Raw genomic sequence first — 24,365 nt, 5'->3', positions numbered from 1 at the left:
CCTACTATGTACAGACGCATAGTAGGAAGTTTGATTTATATGACTATTACCAAGCCAGATTTGAGCTATGCTGTTGGATTGGTAAGTCTGTTTATGCAGGCTCCAAGGAAACCGCATTTGGATGCAGCTAGACGCATACTCAGGTATGTGAAGTCCACATTGCAGTATGGACTACTTTATGAGACTGGGGTTCAGATACAGTTGCATGGATACACTGATGCTGATTGGGCTGGCAGTATTTCTGATAGACGATCTACCAGTGGATATGTGTTCTCTTTTGGGAGTGCTGCAGTCACTTGGAGCAGCAAGAAACAACCTACAGTTGCCTTGTCGAGCACAGAGGCTAAGTACAGGGGTGCAGCAATGGTTGCATGTGAGGTAGCTTGGTTGCATAAGCTACTTTATGATATGCATCAGCCTACAGATGGGCCAGTTGTCATTTATTGTGACAATATGAGTAGTATACACTTGGCAAATAACCCAGTCTATCATGCTAGAACAAAGCACATTGAGGTGCATTATCACTATGTGCGGGAGAGGGTTTTACTAGGTCTTATTGATCTAGTTTATGTCAGCACAGAGGATCAGGTAGCTGACATATTCACGAAGGCATTGGGCACAGAGAAGCTGCGCAAGTTCAGAGACCTGCTTGGTGTGCAGGAATTGGGATTGAGCTCGAGGGGAGTGTTGAGATATCGAGCTCCACTCATGATATGCCAGGGTGACCATTGTGCATTTATGTCACCGACTTGTAAGTTGCAGATGCGGTTGGTACACCGCCCATGAATAATAGCTAGATGACAGCTATCCTTATCTACTCTAGTTCGTGGCTCAGTTAGTATGCCACCTTAGTTAGTTGAGTTTGGTTTGAGACCCATATATAGGGTTCTTCTATTTCTATGTACGAGAGTTCTTTTTGGCTTACACAACTAAGAAGAGGAAAACTGTTTTCAGCCTCCACCCTTGTGTGTATTCCCCCATTGTGCAAGCAAGAAAGCTACAAGTGAGACTCCTTCCTTCTCTCCCACAATCTTGACACTCCCTCCCTCTCTCTCTCTCTCTCTCTCTCTCTCTCTCTCTCTCTCTCTCTCTCTCTCTCTCTCTCTCTCTCTCTCTCTCTCTCTCTCTCTCTCTCTCTCTCTCTCTCTCTCTCTCTCTCTCTCTCCTCCTCCTCCTCCTCCTCACTCTATCCATCACCCTCAATCTTTCTCCGAGGCTCCCTCTTGGTGCTCTCCAACCCTCTCTCTCTCTCTCTCTCTCTCTCTCTCTCTCTCTCTCTCTCTCTCTCTCTCTCTCTCTCTCTCTCTCTCTCTCTCTCTCTCTCTCTCTCTCTCTCTCTCTCTCTCTCTAATTCATCATATGTATTAAATGCTACCATGCCATAGCTGCTAAACCAGTCCATGGCTTTCTCGTGCAAAATTGCTGCAAACTATTGCTTCTTAACTTGATCTCCATACATCTGATTGAATCCACTTATTGTCCACAATATCTCAAACTAAGCCACATGGCAATCATGATCTTCCTTCTTTTTCCCCAAAAACTTAGAAGCTCTCACTTTTGGGTTGACAAGCTGATTTGGATTCATTATATTTCTCTTTTTGGGCTTCCTTTAAGGTGGTAAAGGGTTAAAGTTCAGATATTTCTTTGATGGAATTCTTGCACTCCGTAATAGGAATGCCCTTCCTAATACTATATGCTATCACCTTTCAAGTGCATGTCTAGAAGGAGTATTTTGATCTTTAGGAGGCATTATTTCTTCCTCATCATTTGACAAACTTGGTATGCTTGAAGGAGTTGGAGGAGATTCTCTAAAGGTAGTAGAGAGAGAGAGGGAGAGAGAGAGAGAGAGAGAGAGAGAGAGTGTGTGTGTGTGTGTGTGTGTGTGTGATAAGTAGTATATGGTTTATAAGTGTACAGATATAGGTGTATTCACATAATTATATGCTCTCTCTCTCTCTCTCTCTCTCTCTCTCTCTCTCTCTCTCTCTCTCTCTGTGTGTGTGTGTGTGTGTGTCACTCATGTACGTGGTATATGGCTTATAAGTATATAGATATATAGATATAGATATATTCACATGTATGTGGTACATGGCTTATAAGTATATAGATAAATAGATGTAGATATATCCACATACTTACATGCAAATATTTCTTTGTGTGTGTCTGTGTGCGTGCATGTGTGCGCCCAATGAATCCATGCATGCACAAATATTTTTTTGTTTCTCAATCCTGCTTTGCATATGTTTTATTCACCGCTCCTTCAACGCTGTTGTTTCAAAATGGCACCAACTTTGCATATGTTGTCAAGGGAGGCAATTCTAAAATTGTGCAAGTTATGATTAAACTCAACAAGAGTCTATTGAAGATACAATGCTAGGCTTCATACTCAACTACAAAGCTTGTAGTTAGTTCTTGCTCCTTTGCAAGAGGCAAATCAAAATGCTAAGTTTGCTAGATTTAATGCTACACATATTTCACTAAGTGCACTAAATCAAGTTCCTATATAATGCCCTCCATTCCTAGAAATGAAACTCCTCCTGCAACCCTTAATCTTGCTTTGTTCTCTTGCACATGTGCATGCTAGCCCAATAGATGAAGTATAGTGTGTAGGAGGATAATTTTCAAATACCACTTGCTATGCAACATGTGCCAGAACCAATTTTCATTAATGACAATGGCGGGGCACATTCCCTTCTCCATGAGATACCACTAATGGGAGTACATCTTTCAATGTGTGTGCTATGTTATTGTGACTGTGGATTGCACAACCTTGCTGAGATGAACAAGCTATGCTCTAAGTGTCATGCAGAGATATGGACTTATGAGTGAAGGAACATTGGTGGACTATGGGTAAGCACTGTTTCAAGAATGGGAAGGCATCATTGCCTTCCCTTCATGAACCTCCAAAGCCCTTGTATGGTTTGTTGGTTGGCAATAATTGTGAGGGAGTTTAAGAAACACATACGTGCTTACAACGTTTTACTGGCTTTTGTATTGTTGGGTGCTGAGATAGATGAGTCTTTGATTGGTGGTGGGAATGGGTGCACCTTTCGAGTGCATGGATTTGTATATCACCATATTGGAACTATGGTGCGTGATATCAGCAATCATGCATGACCAAGGTTTGCCCAGTTATATGTTTACGGTCTTGAACATGAACTTCATAATCTAATGCCAGTAATGAGCTTGATTAATTCATATTGTCTTCATCGCAAGTAATGATGCATGCTACCAACATTTATGCAAGAGCCTTTTGAATTGTTGGAGAGATGCTTCTAGAGAACCCTGCAATAGAGATAAGGATGACTATTGTAGAGAGACATGCAACATTATGATAATACTCCATGCCAACTGGCAATGAGGTTGCAGCTATTATGTTGGGTCAAGGTAATGATGGTAGCTTGCAGAACCAATACATAAATGTTATTGCAAGGAACATCTCATGTGTCGCCATGCCCAACCTACATCAAAGCTACATGCCGTTGTTGTACATTCTTTTGTTTCCAAATGGTGAAGATGGGTGACACTTAAAAATCCACTACTCTATAATGGATGACAATATAACTCAAGAACATGTGCTGAACAAAGATTGTGTAACACATATGGAGTACTATTCATATTGAGTTCAAGTGTGAGATGACATGGTTGCATGCATGTTGCAAGGTGGAAGACTATTGCAACAATTTGTAGTGGATGCATATTGTAGCATTGAATATTGTAGGTTGACTTGGTGGCATCTTAATCAATCTACATTGTGTGTTGAGGTTTATTCGAACCTTGCTAATATGGTTTCCCCAAATGATAGATAAGATGCTTTTTCTAGTAGCTATGTTGGTAAGTGCATTGTTCTTCCATCCTCATTTACAGGAGGCCCTCAAAACATATATCAACTATATCAAGTTGATATGGCCATTGTTTGTAGTAGGTATAAGCATGATCTCTTCATTACCTTCACATGTAATCTAAGGTGAGTGGAGATTAAGGATGCTTTGTTACCTGGTCAACGATTACATGATTGGCCAAACTTGACCACTAGATTCTTCTTTCAAAAGCATGAGGACATGATGGAGACACTTGTGAAGAAAAACTTGTTTGGCAAAGTTGTAGTATTTGTGATTATAGTGGAGTTCCAAATGATATTTCTTGATGCTTTAAGGCCACATGATGTTGATCATTACAATAGAATGGTTTGTGCCGAGCTTTTAGAAGAACAAAATTTTTCTAAGCTATTTGAAACTATTATTGGTGCAACATGCATGGCATGTGTGGCCATTTTGGACCTAAAAGTCCTTGCATGATGAATAGCAAATGTACGTGACATTATCCATGCAGTTATACAAACTCCATAGTGGAAGATGATCATGGCTACATAGTTTACATGAGAAGGAACAATGGAGGGTGTGTTTTGGTGAGAAGTGCCTACCTTGACAATTGTTGGGTTGTGCCTTATAATCCTTATTTATCCAAAGAATACAAAGCTCACATTAATGTGGAGATATGTTTTACCATTTCTACTATGAAATAGCTTTACAAATACATATTCAAAAGGGCATGATTGTGTGACAATAATGTTTTACTCCGCTAGGAGAAATGTGTCTGATACTAGAAATGGTCTTGTGATAGTTGAGATGTATCTTAATGCTAGATATGTTTCAAGATTCGAGGCATGTTGGAGGATTTTTGAGTATGAATTACACAATGAGAAGACAAATGTCATACATTTGCATGTGCACTTGCTAAGAGAAAATATCATCACCATCCATGATAGTGATGATATAAGACAATTAGTTTCTAATGCCAATATGTGATGATGAATAACTTTGACAGAATGCTTTGTTTGCAATCAAAGACATCTTGAGGCCAATGTATTGTTTTATTGGGAGCTCATTCAACACTAGGTTTGGAATCCTACAAGAAAAATTTGGATGAAGAAAAAAAAAGGGAAATTGGATAATCTTATCTCACATGTTTACATGGACATGCATTGCAAGCGAGATTATGCATTGTTTTTCAAAGGATGTGCAATTTTGGTCTCCAAGAACAAAGACGTTCATCTATTGAATATTGATGCCTTGTGTAAAATGCCTGGGGATTCTCATGTATATTACAACACTGATTCTAGCTAAGATCAATGCAAATTCATTCTTTTATTCAAGTGAGTACTTGGATACCATTGATTTGGGAGGTGGTTTTCCACCACATTGCTTAGAGTTTTAAAAAAATGCACCAATGATCCTATTGAGAAATTTGAATCCTACTATAGGCCTTTCCAATGGTACAAGATTGATATGCAAATAATTTCACTAAAAAGTCTTGGAGATGCAGATTATCATTGGAACTATATATTGGTATTATTGTCTTCATACCTGGAATAATCTTTATTCCAATGTCTATAGATTGCCCTTTGTTACGCAGAGAAGACAAATCCTTGTTAGGCATGCTTTTGCTGTGAACCGTTAATAAGTCTTGGGATCAAACATTAACCTTCTTGGATTTGTATTTGAAGATGCTGGTGTTTTTCCATGTCTAGCTTTATGTTGCTTTTAGTCAGGTGGGATATGCTGATTACATAAAGGTTGTGTTGAAACAAAAGTGCAAACTCTCTTACCACAACCAACATTGTGTACCTTGAGGTGTGCAAAAAGCTAGATAATTTTGCCACTTTCTTTGTTGTTTCAATTCAATCCCACCAAATTGAAATAAGAATATGAAAAATCGTATATGTTTGTACTTAGTGCATATTTTGAAGTTTTCAATTTCTTATAACAAGCTTTTTGAAGTTCATGCCCTTCTCATTAGATTGACAGGTATAATGGTGTCAATTAGTCTTCTACATGGCGATGATGTGTAGATAATTATCTGTCTCTATTACGTATGTTGCAAATACTAAACCAATGCTCACAACCACTCAGGATTCAATGGAAGTGTGCAATATCAAAGATGCAGTGAGAAAAAAAGCCATTTAATTGGGTATGTTCTGCTTCATTCTTTGTTTGCATTTCATGAAGCTTTTTGTAATTAAAGCTCATCTTACCTTCTCAATGTAAGGTTGTCATGTATTGTTTAGAGATATGTTCGAAAATGTTGCATCTTCATGTTTTCCAAATCTAAGCATTTTGTGACTAAGCAAGAGGGGCTTGCATACGCTAGACTAGTAAATGATGTGAAATGAGAAGTGTGCCCTTGCTTTTTAAAGCGTCAAAGAATTGTGGAGATGATGAGTACTTCTTCATCTTGGAGTTTTCAGAAGATTGAAGTTAAAGTTGAAAAATTAATGACTTTTGTTGGCTAATCGATGCAATCTTTCTCAATGGAAATACAAATGCAGACTATGTGCTTGCATGATGTTCTATGAGAGATGAGAAGTGCATATCTCCACCTCCACAACATTGTTGGTGAGCTACATTATGAATTGAAAGGTGTAGTGGAGGGACTTTTTGAAACAAGGTAGTTGGTGCACAACATACTAAACAATTAGAGGCATTGTCCAATGGGGATAGAAAATATGGTGACACCGTCATCCAGTACCATGGAGTCTATTGAGGAGGTATTGGTTTCGAAAAATGAGATGGCATCATTGAAAATATCTATTGCTAGATTTAATGGATTATTGAGATAGACGAGTCATCGTTTCCATTTGAATTGAGGCGTGAAATAGGTTCCTCTAACAAACTTGTGACCCTTTCTTTGATGTATTCTCAAATGCACCCTTTGGCATTTTGCTGTGATCCTCTTTATAGGCTATTGCAAATGTCATCTCTTATACTATTTATTACTACGTTCAATACATTATTGACATAAATAGTTTCACGCATTAGTTCATTCATTTTTCAAAATTTTTTCTTGTGTAACAACAATATTCATGATGTTTATATTATGGAGTTAAGGTAATCTGAATATTGATGCTTATATTATGGAGTTAAGGTAATCTTCACAGTACACATGCACATGCACACGCACACGCACACACACACACACACGTCTTATTCTTTTTCACTTTGCCAAATAACATTTTGATTTGAAGTTAAGTTCAATCACGTCTCTTACTAAAATGTGGTTGTTTGCATTAATGCATTGTATGATGTGTTTTTTCATCTAACTTTACGTGCAATAAGATTAAATTTTTAATATATGTGAATAAGGTTTACTTTTAGAAATTTGGCCTCTTTTGCTAGTTTTGGACTTTGTAGTATATTCAAAATCTTTCCTTTTTTCCTTGCCTTCTTTAAATGTCTACCCTTATCTATAAATATTACCTTGCATTAAAAACTCAACTACGTCTCCAGGAGAATTTCATATATGTGTTGTCAGGTCCCATTATACACAGGAGCCTTGCTTGCATTGATGAGTGGCTACCAACTCTCCCATACACAGATCCTCCAATCCTGCGTTTGTAGAGTTGTAAGATAGCTCCTATATCCAATGTTTTTATGTTTTTGCCCAATTGAAAGCATTCTCAATTGAAAAAACATTTTTTGCCCATCCCACGATGTTGGAAGCATTATAAGTTCATGGATATTTCATGCTTGGTCAGGGTGCATCAATTATGCCTTGGTGTTATTGTGTTTAGTTGAACATAGATTCATGTATCTTTTTCCGATTCAAGTGACTGAATTTATATTTCTGGTTTCATTTGTTTCTCTACTCATGCAATTCCCCTGCTAAAAAGTGATTTGCATGTTTGTTTCATGAAAACGGAAGTTTGTAGAGACATCAATACTTGCAATCATCTATGTAAAATACACATGCAATCATCACCATTACACAATGTTATGGATGTTGCTATGGTCATTTGACAAATGAATGCCATTTTGTGGGGATTTTTTTTAATAGTTTTTAAATTAAAAAGGGCAATTTTGTTGTGCTTTCTGCAAACCTCAACTAGATTTCGCTTTTGGTACTATTGTTCAATTCTACTTTTAGCTTTGCATTGTTCCATCCATCTATATTTGCCAATGTACTTGCCTTCCAGTGGTCTACAATGTAGTCTTTGCACTTTGTTTAGACAGAGCATCGAGAAACTTTTTGCTCAAAGGTGTACTATTCCTCATCTTGCAAATTTGTGCATTGCTTTTATATCTAAATATTAAAGGTCGAAGTTTGTGTACTTTTGTGCGTGGATCACCTTCGAAAATGACATTCCTTGAGGAAAGACAGTTGCCGATCAAAATGTGAAGCGAGAGAGACGTAGCCCCGTGGATGTTGCGATGGTAGAGATTGGGCGAAGCGAGGCAGGGGGCATTGCCAACCATGCTGGTTAGTCTCTACTATATATTAAGGAGGGGTCGGGGCTTGCTGCCACGTGGCAGCCCCCGACCCCCCCGTTTGCAGAGACGCGGGGGTGCCACGCGTCGGGCACCCCTCGCTCGCCCGAATCGCGGGCGTCGGTCGGACGGGCGTCGGCCCTCGCGCAAATCGCGGGGGTCTCCTCCTCGGGCCGCGTAGGCTCCTCGACTTCCTCGGCAGCTCCTCGACGTCCTCAGCCTGCGTGGCGTCGCCGCCCCCTCCTGTGCCTCCTCGACCTGCGTTTGCTCGAGCTGCGTGCAGCGTGGCAGTACTGGCAGCAGCGGCCAGCCAGCTCTATATAAAGAGCTGCTGCTTCTGGGAGTGACAGTTGTGTAGAAGAGCTGGGAGCGACTGTTGCGACTGCTGGGAGCCTGCTGCAGGTATCCCATTTTACTCTGCCATGTGCACTTAAATATCATTGAGGGGGAATAAGTCAAGTTATGATTATCTATAGGTCAACTGCTGGGAACGACTGTTGCAACTGCTGGGAGCGACTTCAGTGAGCAACTGCTGTAGGTATCCCATTATCCCAAATATGTCATTTTCTCCCAATTTTGTAGTTAGATAGGTTAATCACTTGACATCAGTAGCAAGTCTCATGGGGTGTTATCCGCCCATCTATCTCATTAAAGCAAGCTTAGGCCTAACTAATTGTTTTTCTTTGCATCAGTTGGCAAGTTAGTTCCTTGGTTTAAAGATTCATCTCTTCACTTCAAAGAAAAATCAGATCAAAACGTATCAATGCTAACGTCTGGATCCTTTAGAAACTCATTTGTTTCAAATAAACCACTTTCTCTTAAGAAAACCATAGCACTATTTCTTGAATGTTTTGCCTCACGTAAGAATCAAGGCTTTGGATAGCCTTATGATAATAGTAAATCTCATATACGCCTCTACTTAAATTAGCTTCTATGCAATCACTATCTTCCTATTGGACTGTTTGAGTGCCGCATAAGATAGGAGTTAGTTAGGTAGATTCGTACATTATAATGTACGAATCGTCATTGTTTGAGTGCCACATAGGATAGGGGTTAGGTTAGGTAGAGAAGACCTAGATTGTAATATTTTGCCTCACGTAAGAATCAAGGCTTTGGATAGCCTTATGATAATAGTAAATCTCATATACGCCTCTACTTAAATTAGCTTCTATGCAATCACTATCTTCCTATTGGACTGTTTGAGTGCCGCATAAGATAGGAGTTAGTTAGGTAGATTCGTACATTATAATGTACGAATCGTCATTGTTTGAGTGCCACATAGGATAGGGGTTAGGTTAGGTAGAGAAGACCTAGATTGTAATAGAGGTATGGAGTCATCATTTGAGTGCCATATAAGATAGGAGTTAGGTTAGTTACATGTGCCACATAGGGTAGGAGTTAGGTTAGTTACATCCATACATTATAATGTAATAGAGGTATGGAGTCATCATTTGAGTGCCATATAAGATAGGAGTTAGGTTAGTTACATGTGCCACATAAGGTAGGAGTTAGGTTAGTTACATCCATACATTATAATGCAATAGAGGTATGGAGTCATCATGTTAGGTAGATCCAAACATTATAATTTAAGGAAGATTTGGAGTCACCATCGATAGTTCTTTAGCGTTGCTTGGTATGATGGACAAATTTTGAATTAAAAGTGGTGGTTAGAATGATTGAACAGGGGCAAGATAGTGATACGCAATATGGGTACTATTGGATTAATGTTGTAACAAAGATAAAATTTGGAGATGAAAAATAAGGATTTGTAGTGTATAGGATTATGATAAGATGCTAAAAAGATCGTGATTAAATCTCCAGGGAGATGATGATGATAATACGGATACTTAATATGTTATATGCAAGTTATGCAAGTTATGGGATGTGTTATTTAGAAACTATCGAGATTGTGAGAAATAGAGAAGACCTAGATTAAGAAAGTGAAATGTTGCACGAAATGAAAGCTGAGATTTCTATGGATGAGGGGACTAATAGACTCGGTTATAATGACACATGAACAATGTTTAAGCTCCATATAATCCCTGCATATAATTCATTCAGTAACAATAGGGTTGATTGCTATGATCATGACGATAATGGAGAGGATAAAGTTAAGCTCTCTGTGTGTGTGTGGTTAGGTACATCCAAACATTATAATTTAAGAAAGATTTGGAGTTGTTGCCATTTGGAGTGCCACATAGATTGCTATTCAAGGGTCTATAATAATGTTTTAAAACAAGTTAGATGCTACACACACACACACACACACACACACACACACACACACACACACACACACACACACACGTAGGTGTACATACTCACCTTCCCTTTCAATGCATGTTGTCATGAGATACTAAGATAGATTGATAAATTTAAGTTCACAATGCATGCTCCTAAAAAAGAAATAGAGCCAAACTTTGCTTTGGGTAAATATATTATTTATGCTTCATATTCTCCAAGAATAGGGTATGCTTTTCACAAAAAAAGCACTATCTTGCAGCAAAGGGATAGTTCATAGTTAGATTCTGCACATTAGAGCCACTACCACAATCTGGGAGGAAAAGTTTTTATGTGTAGAGGCATTGTTCGAGTGCCGCATAAGATTGGAGTTAGGTTAGCTACATCATACATTAAAAAAATATTCTAGGTTTGGAGTCATTGTTTGAGTGCCACATAGGGTAGGGGTTAGGTTAGGTAGATCCGTACATTATAATGTAATAGAAGTATGGAGTCATCATTTGAGTGCCATATAAGATAGGAGTTAGGTTAGTTACATCCATACTCAGCTCAACCTCCATAGCGCGCGCGCGCACACACACACACACACACACACACACACACACACACACACACACACACACACACACACGTAGGTGTACATACTCACCTTCCCTTTCAATGCATGTTGTCATGAGATACTAAGATAGATTGGATAAATTTAAGTTCACAATGCATGCTCCTAAAAAAGAAATAGAGCCAAACTTTTTACTTTGGGTAAAGGCTTGCGTGGTTTCAAATTCTCTATAAAGGCTTGCGTGGTTTCAAATTCTCTATCTTATCTTTACATCATAAGGATGATTTTAGTGGTTAATATTGATCAAGTGCTATGACTTTTTTTTTCCAAATTGAACTTAGGAATCCAAAGTTTAGTAGGCTCAATAGTGTGTATGTGTTTGATTAATTAATGTGTGTATGTGTTTTAGTATTAAAAATGTGTGATAACATTGTTATGTTTGTGTTAATAGTATGTATTCATATGTATATATGTGCTAATAATATTTTAATTAATATTTTCTTCATTTAAGTTGTAATCAATGCTTTAATACTTTAATCAATCTCCTTGATGAGTCCTTTTGTGTAATGGTAGCAAATGCATCTTTCATAACTAAAGATTTGTGCTACATTACAGTTGAATGGAATGTATAATAGGCCTTTTAGCCCATGTGCAAGACCCAAACCCCCATGTGAAAAATGCTTGCGTGGTTAATATTGATCAAGTGCTATGACTTTTTTTTTCCAAATAATAGGCATTTTAGCCCGTGTGCAAGACCCAAACTTTACTTTGGGTAAAGGCTTGCGTGGTTTCAAATTCTCTATAAAGGCTTGCGTGGTTTCAAATTCTCTATCTTATCTTTACATCGTAAGGATGATTTTAGTGGTTAATATTGATCAAGTGCTATGACTTTTTCTTTCCAAATTGAACTTAGGAATCCAAAGTTTAGTAGGCTCAATAAAATATTTTTGGAAAGAAGAGTCCCACAATTTGAAGCTATTCTATAAAGTCCACATATGATTTCTCACATATTCAATGCATGGCTCTAGGTCACATTCTTTAGGTTCCTTCTAAAAGCTATTTTTGATAGCTTACAAACAATAAAGTATAGCTCTAAGTCTCATTTTCTAGGTGAGTCGTTTTGTGTAATGGTAGCCATTTCTATAACTTTCTTAAATAGGTCAAAGTTAAAATAGCAAATGCATCATTCATAACTAAAGATTTGTGCTAATAATATTTTAATTAATATTTTGTTCATTTAAGTTATAATCAATGCTTGAATACTTTAATAGTTTAATGATTTTATGATGTCCCTCGTGTGTATGGATATTTATGCTTTGATGTGGAGAAAAAGATGTGTTAGATATTTTCTCGACATAGTCTCATTGTGTCTCTCTCATTTATGCATAAATATTGTAATACTTTGGTGCGCCTACGTCATGAAAGTATTCAATTACTTTTTAAATATATTCTCCGTGTGCGTGTGTGTGTATGTGTGTGTGTGTGTGATCTCTTAATACTTTGTGTAACCATGGCAGTATGGAGCATGCTGAAACATCTGATGCAAGAAACAATGTCCATGTACCAGACATTGTTTTGTGTACTCCCAATGCACGAATGAATGTGCGTAAAGCCAAAGACATGGCTAGGAGGAAGTCAGTACGGCGTGCCCTCAAACGTGTCAAAGGACACAACACTTCCGTTGTATCCCTAAAGATCCTGCATCGGTTAGATGCAATTGAGAAGCAAATCAAGAGTTTAAACAAACGTCAAAGAGCTTCAAACTCCTTCTGTCAAAAGTTTGGTGATCGCCTTCAAAGAATCGAAAAAATCCTGGCAGAAAAATATGAAGGAGGCTTGGCTGATGGGATAATGTTGCAAGACGAGATAGATGAAATAAAGGGCTATATAGGAGAAATCTATGAGTTGGTTCGCAAGCACTGGCCAGGGTGTTCTTTGGAAGACCATGCAGAAAAGTTGTGAGACCTTGCTAAGAGCAATAATCGTATAGAGGATGGAGTGTGTGAATTACTGGCTCAAAGGAATGCAAGCGTGCTTGCACCTGAGAGCATTTGCCTCGATGTGCATGTCACATCTCTGAAAGTTTGCCTCAATAGGTTCTCTGCAATGTTGAACCTATTGAATCGTCGCATGAGTTCATCATCCAATGCATAGTGCTCTTAGCATATCAAGCGATTTCAATAACCTTTTGTCGGATCCTCCGATAGATATGTCATTCTATTGTTGGGTTTGAGAATTTTCATGTCATTTGGACTTTTGTATGCCCCAGGATAATGACATAATATGCTCTTTCAATTTATATTCTTGCACATGTAAGATTATATTGTTGCTTATGTGATGTTATAATCTTCAAATTTTATATTGAAATAGTGTTTAGAATAAATTTATCTTGAAGGAAAATCTTTGCTAAAGTCTTCCCTAGGACATAAAATTTAGTACGCATAGGACATAAAAGTATGCGATTACTAATATCAAAGTACATTTTTCTTTTTATCTCAGGTTTTTCTCGACAATGGTACTTGCAACACGTTCTGTGCCTAGAGATCGTGTATTACGTGCACGTAGAGAAATGCTCAAAATTACTAGACATAAACGTAGGCACGTTGCAAGAGTTAGGACTGAATTACATGTTCGTGACCATGCAAGAGATATGTATGAACAACATCATGCAAATGGAAACTATATGGATGTCGGTATCCCAAATCAGCTATATCAAACGAATCAATTTCGCGCTGCATCTTGCTCTGTTGCTCATGATTTGGTATCCTTTGAGGTTCAGATGTCTACCGCAACTCGACAATACAATCCTAATGGTGGCTTGAGTGTGCGTAGGCAAATGCTTAATGTTACGAGAGCTGAACGTATGCACATGGCAATAGTTGGAACAGAATTGCAACAACTACATCATGCTACCATAGATAGAGATAGATACAATAGCATCCAAGCTACAAGTGACCAAATGCCAGTTGCACCATTGTTGCCGTTGGAAGTTCAACCACCTTCTATTCGTCAAGGAGACAATGCAACTATCCACAATATAGATGTTGAGATGTTGGATAACCATGAATTGCTACCCTTCGGAGTGGGGGTACGTAGCATAAGTCCACAAAGAAATGGAAACACAAATAATCCAAATGGTGGATTAAGAAATTGTAGGCAAATGCTTGATGCTACTAGAGCTGAACATAGACACAGGGCAAGAGCAAGAACGCAATTACAACAATTGCATCGCATTACAACAAATAAAATTGATATAAGTGCTCAAATGCCTGGCGCACCATTACTGTCCTTAGATGTTCAATTGCCTCGCCTTATTCAAGAAGAGAATGAAGCTATCCATCATGCAGATGCAAGTACTGAGATGCTACATGACCAGTACAATATTCAAGCTCCTATATTTCTACCTCAAAATGGTGGTTTTTGTTCAATTCTCCATGACATGCCACCTAATTTGGATATTCATCCATCAGTAGCAATTTTGCTCTTCCAAAAACCAAATTTGCATGCAATTGGTACCCTTTGCAAGGTTTGTCACCATTGCATGGCTAAGTTGTGGCATGATGAAACTAAAACAATGCGTACAACTTCGATTGGAAAGCATTGCTGTAGAGAAGGGAAAGTAATTTTGCCACCTCTACAGCAACCACCACAACCTCTGTGTAATTTGCTTGATGGCACACATCCACAAAGCAGAGAGTTCAAAAAAAATATACGTGCTTATAATAGCGCATTGGCTTTTGTTTCAATGGGTGCAAAAATTGATGAGCTTTTGCCTCAAAATGGAAATGGTTATACTTTTCGAGTTCATGGATCAATATATCACCGGATGGGTTCCCTATTGCCAAGTGAGGATGTACAACAAATGCCAAAGTTTGCACAACTTTACATTTATGACACTGATCATGAGTTATTGAATCGCATGGGGGTTTTACCTGGGCTTTTGCCAGACTTACTACAAGAGCTTCAACAAATGATGCATGATCACAATGCGTACGCACAGGCCTTTATAGCAGTTGGTGCAAGCTTGCAACGCAATCCATCAGTAGAAATAAGAATGTCCATTTTTCAAAATCGATCCACGTCTAGACGATATTCAGTTCCCACTGCAAGTGAGGTTGCTGCGATCATGCCTGGACAAGGTGATGATGATACACTTGATCATCGTAGCATTCAAGTTCGCACACGACAAGGCCATTTGATTTATATTTCTAACTTGCACAAGGCATATATGCCACTGTTATATGTTCTTCTTTTTCCAAATGGAGAGGATGGATGGCATACTAAAGTTCCATATGCATTTATTGATGCTCATGTGCATGCCAATAATCTTGCAAATAAAGATTGTGTCACTCAAATGCAATATTATGCTTTTCGACTTCAGATTCGAGATGATACTAATGCATGTCTTTTAAGAGGTGGTCGCTTGCTACAACAATACATTGTCGATGCTTATTGTAGCATTGAGCAATGTAGATTGGCTTGGTGTCGTCATAATCAAGCAACATTGCGAGTTGAAATGTATAGGGGATTGGCTGATATGGTCAATGGTTCGGATGCAGTTGATGCTAATATCATTGGGATTGGTGTGGGCAGGAGAATAGTATTGCCATCTAGCTTTACAGGTGGACCAAGATTCATGTACCAATTGTATCAAGATGCTATGGCAATTGTACGTAGCAAAGGTAAACCTGATTTGTTTATCACCATGACATGCAATCCTAAGTGGTCTGAAATTACAGAAGCTTTGTTGCCTGGTCAAAGTGCACATGATCGACCTGATTTAACTGCTAGAGTTTTTCATTTGAAACATAAGGACATGATGCAGTCGATAGTGAAAAAGGAGTTGTTTGGTAAAGTTGCTGGATATGTGTCCGTCATAGAATTCCAAAAGAGAGGCTTACCTCATTCACATACGCTCTTGATATTAGAACCACGCTTTAAGCCACTAGAAGCACGTCATTATGATAGATTGGTGTGCGCTGAGCTGCCTGATAAGGAAAGGTTTTCGGATTTGTATCGAATTATTACTAAATGTAACATACATGGTCCGTGTGGTGAGTTCAATCCAAGAAGTGCTTGCATGGTGGACGGAAAGTGTATAAAGGATTATCCAAAAAAGTTTATACATATAACTACAGTTGATAAATCTGGTTATCCTTTATACAGACGTCGAGAGGATGGAAAAACTCATAATGCTAATGGTAACCTCTTGGATAATCGATGGATAGTGCCTTACAATCCTTATTTGAGTTCCAAGTATAGTGCTCACATAAATGTTGAGGTTTGCTCGACAATTGCAGCTGTCAAATATTTGTATAAATATGTATATAAGGGCCATGATCGAGCAACCATTCGGTTTACAAGTACGCGTGGGTCCGGTTCCAATGATATTGTCGCAGAAAATATTGATGCACAAAATATTGATGAGATTGAGAGGTACTTAGATGCACGATATATTTCGGCTTCAGAAGCATGTTGGCGAATATTTGAATTCAAACTTCATGATGAGAAACCCGATATTCAACGATTGCAAATACATTTACCTGGAGAGAATACTGTTTCCTTTCGTGACTCTGATAACATACGTGATGTGGTGCAAAATGAAAATGCTCAAAAAACAACTCTCACAGAATGGTTTACATGCAATCGTTTGCACCCTGATGCTAACACAGTTCTCTATCAAGACTTTCCAATGTTTTGGGTTTGGAATGCACGCAAAAAAATGTGGACAAAGAGAAAGCAAGGAAACACATGTGGTCGAATCTACTTTGTTTCACCTATGTGTGGAGAAAAATACTATTTGCGGCTACTACTCACTGTATGCAAGGGTTGCACATCATTTGAGGCATTGCGTACGGTTGATAATGTGGTATATTCAACTTTTAAGGAGGCTTGCATTGCAAAAGGAATGTTGGAAACAGATGATGAATGGCAAATGTGTTTGCGTGAAGCTGCATTGATGCAAACCGGTGCTCAATTAAGAAATTTGTTTGCATCCATCTTGGTGTTTTGTTCGCCTGCCCGACCTGGGGCTCTATGGGAAGAGTTCTTAGGTCCGTTGACAGAGGATATAAAACATCAACTCTCCTTGCAAAATAGGCGAAATGTTGATATGCAAGATGAGGCCAATAATCATGCATTGATGCATATTCAAAAACTTTTAGATCAACATGGTCGCAATTTGGCAGAGTATCATGGATTGCCTGAGGTGACAATGCAAGAATATACAAATCCTTTGATCCTTGATGAACAACTATATGATAAAGTAGAACAAGAGAATACATTCTTAACAATGCAAGCTTTGTTGAATGATGGACAAAGAAATTGTTTTATGGCAATAATGAATGCCATTGATAGTGGTTTGGGTAAACCATTCTTCTTAGATGGCCCAGGCGGTTCTGGAAAAACATTCCTATACAAATGTTTGCTTGCAAAGCTTCGCAGTCAAGGTCGCATTGCAATAGCTACAGCATCCTCTGGTGTTGTTGCATTGCTTTTGCCACATGGTCGTACTGCCCATTCAAAGTTCAAAATTCCATTACAGGTAGATAATAATTCTACATGCAATATACCTGTTCAAAGTCATCTTGCAGCACTGTTAAAAGAGGCAAGTCTTATTTTGTGGGATGAAGCTCCTATGTTGCATCGTAATACCTTTGAGGCACTTGACAGAACTTTAAAGGATATAATGCAGTGTGATATGCCATTTGGTGGTAAAGTTATTCTACTAGGTGGAGATTTTAGGCAAATATTGCCTGTTGTACCAAAGGGTACCCGTGAGGATATTGTCGGTGCTGCTATATGTTGTTCCAATTTGTGGCAATATTTCAATGTTTTGAAACTTACACAGAATATGCGGGTCGCATCAGATGAGGGTCAGTTTGTTGCAAGGTTGCAAGACATTGGAGATGGAAAAAATTTAACACATACTAATAATATATTGCAAATTCCACCTGCATTGTTGTTGAAGGGAGGATCTATGCAAGACTTGATCAATTTTGTCTATTGTGAAATGAATTGTGTAATTGATTACAAAACGTTCTTTAGTGGACGTGCCATTCTTGCACCTCGAAACAATGATGTGGAAATGATAAACAATCATGCATTGCAGCTGATGCCGGGAGAGGTTAAACAATACTACAGTGCTGATTCTGTGGATAGAACCGAGGAGAACTCATTCCTCTATTCTGTGGAATATCTAAATTCCCTTGACCTCGGTGGAGGTATTCCTCCTCATATCTTGCTGCTCAAAGTAAATGCTCCAATAATATTGCTCAGGAACTTGAATCCTTCTAAAGGTTTATGCAATGGTACTAGGCTGGTATGCAAGGCTTTCAATAACAAGGTCATTGATGCAGAGATAATTACGGGGACCAATATTGGTGACAGAGTTTTTATCCCGAGGATAACTTTCATCCCAACTACACTGGAACTTCCTTTCTCAATGAAACGCTTGCAATTCCCAGTCCGTTTGGCGTTTGCAATGACAATCAACAAATCTCAAGGCCAAACGTTATCATGTTTGGGAATATATCTAAAAACCCCAGTCTTTACTCATGGTCAACTCTATGTTGCTTTCTCCAGAGTAAAGTCTCCGGATAGATTGAAAGTCTTGATTAATGAGAAAGAGAACATGGTAAATGGTACAATCAATATTGTATATAATGAAGTTTTACAGAAAGTATTGTAACCTCTATTTTTTCAAAAGTGTAATGTTTGTTCTCTCATATTATATTTGCATAATGTTTTTGTTTTAATACAATCAACGCATTTTTTTCTTCTTTGTTCACATATCTATAAAATGTAGTGTTGTGCTTTTTTATGTTCTTTTTCAGTAGTGCGTTCTTCGTCGATGAAAAGCAAGTTTGACTTATTTTCTATGATTTAATACTTTAATGTTTTAATCATCTCTCTCATGTATGCATAGATATTCATGATTTTATGTGAAGTTGGACGTATGTTTGTTTTACTATATGAGAACATTGTGTTAAAATTATTTCTACCATAAAAGTTATTTCATCTTTCTATCATATTATATTTGCATTAAACTTTTTGTGCAATATCATCAAAGTGTATTTATTATTTTTTAATCATATATTTTTATGTTTTCTAATTTTTATTGATAGATGGCCCAAACAGTATTTGAATATTATCGCGCCTCTCCTTATCAAATGAGACTTCAAGAAGCATTGCGAACTATTGCTACGGATGCTATTATCCGGAGAACTTTGGCTAGGGTGATCGAAAGATTACCCAATGATGGATTTACTAATGGAAACACTCCTTTGTTTGTAGAAATTTTATATTTTGGATGGATCCAATGCTACTATGTTAGACAAACAGATGTTGAGTACTTCATATCTCGGTCCCATACTAGATACATACCGAATGACTGGAGTAAATGGGAGTTTAAAGATTTATCATGTTTTGTAACTTTGCATCAATTTCATCCAAATTCCGCCGACTGCTCTACTAATGTGAGAGCCAATCATATCACGTCTCCAGGTAATACTTACCATTTTCATTAATTAATATTTTGCTTTATAAATTTAATATCCTTATTTTTAAAGTTTTTTTTTTTCGTTTTTAGATGTTGCAGCACAATCTGCGGCGGGGCGTGTCATAGCTTCGCCCACATATGTTCCCCGTGCTAGATCCACGATTGATAATTCATCTAAGAAGAGAAAGCTTTCTTTTTGATAGTTGATTTTCTACAGTACAACTAATTTTTTTGAAAACATTTTATACTCTTTTCCATTTACATGTTGTTATAGTTGGAATTCTTTCAGTGATATTTAAAAATCACTTTTGCTTCAATTATGTTTTCCAACTATTACGGTTTGGATAATCAATGTTATTGTGTGGAATTATTAGATTTTTTAATGAGGTTTAAAAATTGCAAGACTACTTGATTCATGACTAAGTGGAAGAATGTGTGAATAAATTAAACATTTGTGCTTCACACCCCGGCGCGAAGCGCCGGGCTGAGTCTAGGCGCGGAGCGCCTAGTATTGATATTAGTGAACATTTTCATCAATCACCGTGAGGTGGCCTAGTGGTCCTTGCAAGGGGACACCAATGGAAGGAGAGCGCAAAAACCTTTATTTTTAGACGAATCTACAGCATTTTAATTTTTAAACAGGATTTTAAACCAATCCCACGAATCCCTCCACGGACATGTCCCAGGTACTCTTCTCGGCGATAGTCTCTTTGATTATGTTCGATTCAGATCTGTAGACGAATTTGTCGCATGCAGTGCGTCAGGAATCGAGCTCTCATGGTGGCCTATTCTTCCTCGTTTTTTCTTCGGATTTCGCGTGCGATGATATTCCCAGGATACAGGATGTCTATTTCGTAAAACATCCTCTATCGGCTCCCTGGCTCCCTTACGTACATTCTCTGGCATATTCCATAGCCTCGATAAGGTTTGCATTTCCTAACATGATAGCTGTTATTACTAGTACATAGTTCATTGCTCAAATAACTTTGAGCTTGCTGGCTATGGTGAGCGCATCTAACCATGCAACTACACAGAGCTCTGCGTATGCAAATGAGGTGTGCTTTGTACAGCACGTGAGGGCTGGGGGCAATTGACAGCGCATCCAGAAGAATTGGCGTCAGCTATGCAAGGTCCCTGTTCACTACCCTCAATTAAAGAGACCATCAAGGCCATACAGGTGAATGACGGTGACTGCAAGGACTTGAGAGGTAAAGAGAATAGCCATGTAATTGATGTTGCCAGTGCAGGGGGCAGTGCCAGGCAGCGGTTTTGTATGCTGAGATGCAAGCACACGAGTGAGACAATAAGTACAAGAGGCTGGAATACAAGAGGGGAATACAAAGGAGAGTCTTTTGCATGGCAAAGTTGACTGCTTTTTGGTCTGCCCCAGCAGCCAACCTCCTCGCAAACCTCGTGAGTTGGATCAGGTCAGTTGGATCAGGAGCTGTCCTGTTGGTTGACTGGTTGCCACATGGCAATTGCACACCCACCATTACCATCAGTCACTATTGCCGTTTTCGGCCATTCCATTTGTGCTAGGATTTGGACCACTCATACTTGGTCCTTGCCAATTAAATGGGCACCCAACCATACTTGGTGGTACATGGCTTATCCTATCCTTCACTTCAGTGAACGCTGCTGGCCTTATTTCCATATTCATATATCTTCTTGTGAACTAGAAAGCAGTTAATGCCCATTTTGATTGTTAAATGTCCATACATGCCATGAATGTTCTCTTCATGGTAGATGACACATGATATGCCCCAAAGGTTGGTGCTCCTTATAGTATTCCATCATCATTATTCAAAGCTTACCTGAATTACAGGTTACCTGCTATTACTAACCAACACTTTCTCAATGCTAGTGGTACCCATGTATCTTGGTCTTGAATTAGCTGAGACTTGTCTTTGATGTTGTGTCCTCAGTTCCTCTTATCAATCTTGACCAAATGTTGATAAATCCGTCCATTTACACTCTAACAAGTGTAGTGCATATGAATATATGTTATCCTCAATCCATTTGACTTGCAAACGTGACATGGGGGGTGCAAACTTGGTCCTACATTGTTATGCATTATGCATTGCAAACAATATGTAATACATGTAAATCTCAGTTTTAAATTGATGTGATCTATCGTATGATGCCTCAACCTTGTTCACTTGTGAATCCCAATGCTCTGCCTTGACCTTGATGCACATAATCTACATCCAAATTGAGAAAATTCAGACTAGTACTTGAGATGTGCATAACTGCCATAGTGAATAAGTATTCAGTTTGTGTCGTAAATCGAAGGGCAATCGCTCTAATCCTTAGCTTATGCATTCCATTTGATCTTGCCTTGCATTTCCCTAATTTTTCTATTATTTTGACGAAATTTTTCAAAGATGCTTCCAATGATGAAAAAATAAAAAAGAGAGCAGGAATCTAGCAATTGAGTGTTCAACAATAGTCAAACCACCATCTACACTATTTGTATAGTAACCATGTACTAAAGTACTACCATGCAAGCTGTCCAATGACATGTATACATGCATAAAGGACTACAATGAAGAATTGCTCTGAAATAGTTACATAGGCTGGTTTCCTAGCAGTTTTGTTCAACACAATTGATCTCTACAAATGCTTAAGGATCTTGTCACCCTTGTTGATTAACTCCAATTAACCCTAGGACTTTCCAAGTGTACAAGCACTTTGTCACCTTCATCATTGGACTCAAACTGACTCTAGACTGTTCAAACATCCAACCATAGACTTTAGCCTATCGAAACCATAGAAAACACAGCCAGCTTTAAGCTCAAATTTATGAAACAAGCTTTTAAACAAACTTATCTACATAGTTTCCATGGAAATCTCACTCTATTTTTCTCAAAAATAAAGGGATTTCTTGTGACAAAATTGTGAGAAGATCACTTTCTTTGTGATAGATTAGTTGAGAAAATGCATAAAGCTCAAGATCTTAAAGAAGAAGAGAGGATGCAAGCCTATAGTGTTGTAATAACTTGTTTGATGAGAATTAGGTTAAAGCTAGTAGCAATTTGTGTTGGGTATGGAGTCATGGAGCTTCCTTGTTGATTCTCTATGCCAAGAGAAGAAGAATGGTTTCTGCCTTGACTCCCATAGGTATTGCAAATGCATTCTTCATGGTTCAAAGAGAGAAAACAATAGCAAATTGAAGAAGAATGCCAAGAAACTTAGCATGGATTACTGAGAGAGAGAGAGAGAGAGAGAGAGAGAGAGAGAGAGAGAGAGCATATTAATTTAGGAAAAAGAAGAGAGTATATTAACGTCTCTGTTGAAAGGCCAATGAGGTCTCATGACCACACCAATATATACAATGAAGTGTATCTCTAGTCTTAAAAAAAGGGTAAAAGACATACCTATGAGACTAGATGCTAGGTGATATTCAATGTAAGAATTGGTTTGTGGTACATATATAAATGATAATACCAAATAAAGAAAAATTATAGAAATGCTGTTTTCCTTAACAAATTATCTCCCTCATGTGGAAATGTAGCTATGTGTGTCACCGAGGTGTCTTGGTATCTACCTCCAGTGGTACTCAATGATAGCTCTAATTTGTTTGTTCATGATAAGGGTGTTTGGATCTCCTCTCGGGTAAACATGGATGTCTCGCTTGACCAAGTACTAATTATTTATCCAAGGAGATATCCCCTAAAGATGAAGTTCCTCTATAATGTAACTCCTATTGGCTGTTTGTTAGTAGTGATGGCTGATCCAGTGGGCTTAATTTTGTGGTAGTAAAAAAGTCAGTAAGAACCATCTGTTTGGGACTTGGTTGTAGGGCTCCTATATTGTAGAATAACAGATTTACACTTTTAAAACTCTAAATGGACAAATACCTTTGATTCTCAAATTGCATTGTTTGTCGCAGAGGGCCAAAACCCTCTTGAAACAGACAATGGTATCTATTGACAAATAAAACACTCCTCTCTCTTTGGCTCTCTATTACAAAGTTGGCACATGCGGTCCTTTGTGTCCATACCCTTACATCTTTGTGTTTCAATCCGTTAAGATATGAATTTACCCAATAACAACATGTAATTTGTGTACTTCTCTCTCTTTGGCTCTCTATTACAAAGTTGGCACATGCGGTCCTTTGTGTCCATACCCTTACATCTTTGTGTTTCAATCCGTTAAGATATGAATTTACCCAATAACAACATGTAATTTGTGTGTTAGCTAAGTATTCACATATCTTGGGTTGGGCGACGAAACTATCCTCAAAGAGTTGAATGAAATGACTTTGACAATGTGCCATCCTTGTGCCATGTGGGGAACCCGAACTAATTCAAGTCCTCATTGTATCTAGTCTCAAGATGTTTGCTCTAATCACATGGTGCAGTTTTGATTGGCTAAACTTGAGTGTAGGGCAATCTAAGCTATAATCATAGGGGGTAAATCTGTCAATTTGTAGACTATGCAAACTCATCCATGTAATGGTGCACAAGCCAACCTCATCTCTGTTGACATGGCAATCCACGTCTAGACATCAGAGAGGATGAGATGGGACCCATGGGGAGAGTTGGAATGGCATGTAAAGGCCATGTAGAGCATGTCACACCACTCATTAAAAAGCTTCAGTTGCATATACAATGATATGTGGACAGTGATGAGTTATTTATTGCTCCACTTGAGGGTTGTGATATATTGCTCGGTATGCCATGGCGTCACCGTATGCATACAATGATTCTCGTGCAAAAGAGATCACTATTCAACATTAAGAAAAGGCACTTACACTTGATGTAAAGTTGAAAGGTGAATCTGTCTCCGTTGTATTTGCATT

At 38.3% G+C, this 24,365-nt stretch overlaps 2 protein-coding genes across 9 annotated transcripts in view; both read left to right on the top strand.

Annotated features, from left to right (window-relative positions):
- The first annotated feature begins 13,573 nt into the window (after positions 1-13,573).
- Positions 13,574-18,751, top strand: LOC148031531 (uncharacterized). Its single transcript, XM_087685583.1, has one exon. The coding sequence runs from the start codon at positions 13,574-13,576 to the stop codon at positions 18,749-18,751; it is 5,178 nt and encodes a 1,725-aa protein (XP_087541709.1).
- A 1,400-nt stretch (positions 18,752-20,151) lies between these two features.
- Positions 20,152-24,365, top strand: part of LOC148031530 (pentatricopeptide repeat-containing protein At3g09040, mitochondrial-like) — a 30,359-nt gene continuing 26,145 nt past the window's right edge. For 3 of the 8 annotated variants that reach the window (XM_087685066.1, XM_087685071.1, XM_087685064.1), the window contains exons 1-2: positions 20,254-20,486; positions 20,596-20,738. The gene's annotated coding sequence lies outside the window, so the exon portion shown is untranslated. The other 5 variants (XM_087685065.1, XM_087685067.1, XM_087685070.1 and 2 more) reach the window with 5 other exon arrangements.

This window comes from Lygodium microphyllum, chromosome 9, assembly GCF_053477565.2.
Source record: "Lygodium microphyllum isolate KBCC chromosome 9, Lygodium_microphyllum_v1.1.10, whole genome shotgun sequence".
Classification (NCBI taxonomy): Eukaryota; Viridiplantae; Streptophyta; class Polypodiopsida; order Schizaeales; family Lygodiaceae; genus Lygodium; species Lygodium microphyllum.
The sequence above is the reverse complement of the archived record's forward strand: the minus strand, read 5'-3'. Positions and strand labels throughout refer to the sequence as shown.

What these genes read in the sequence shown, in the direction of transcription:
- LOC148031531 (XM_087685583.1), top strand. Translation starts at nt 13,574, where the DNA reads ATGGTACTTGCAACACGTTCTGTGCCTAGAGATCGTGTATTACGTGCA.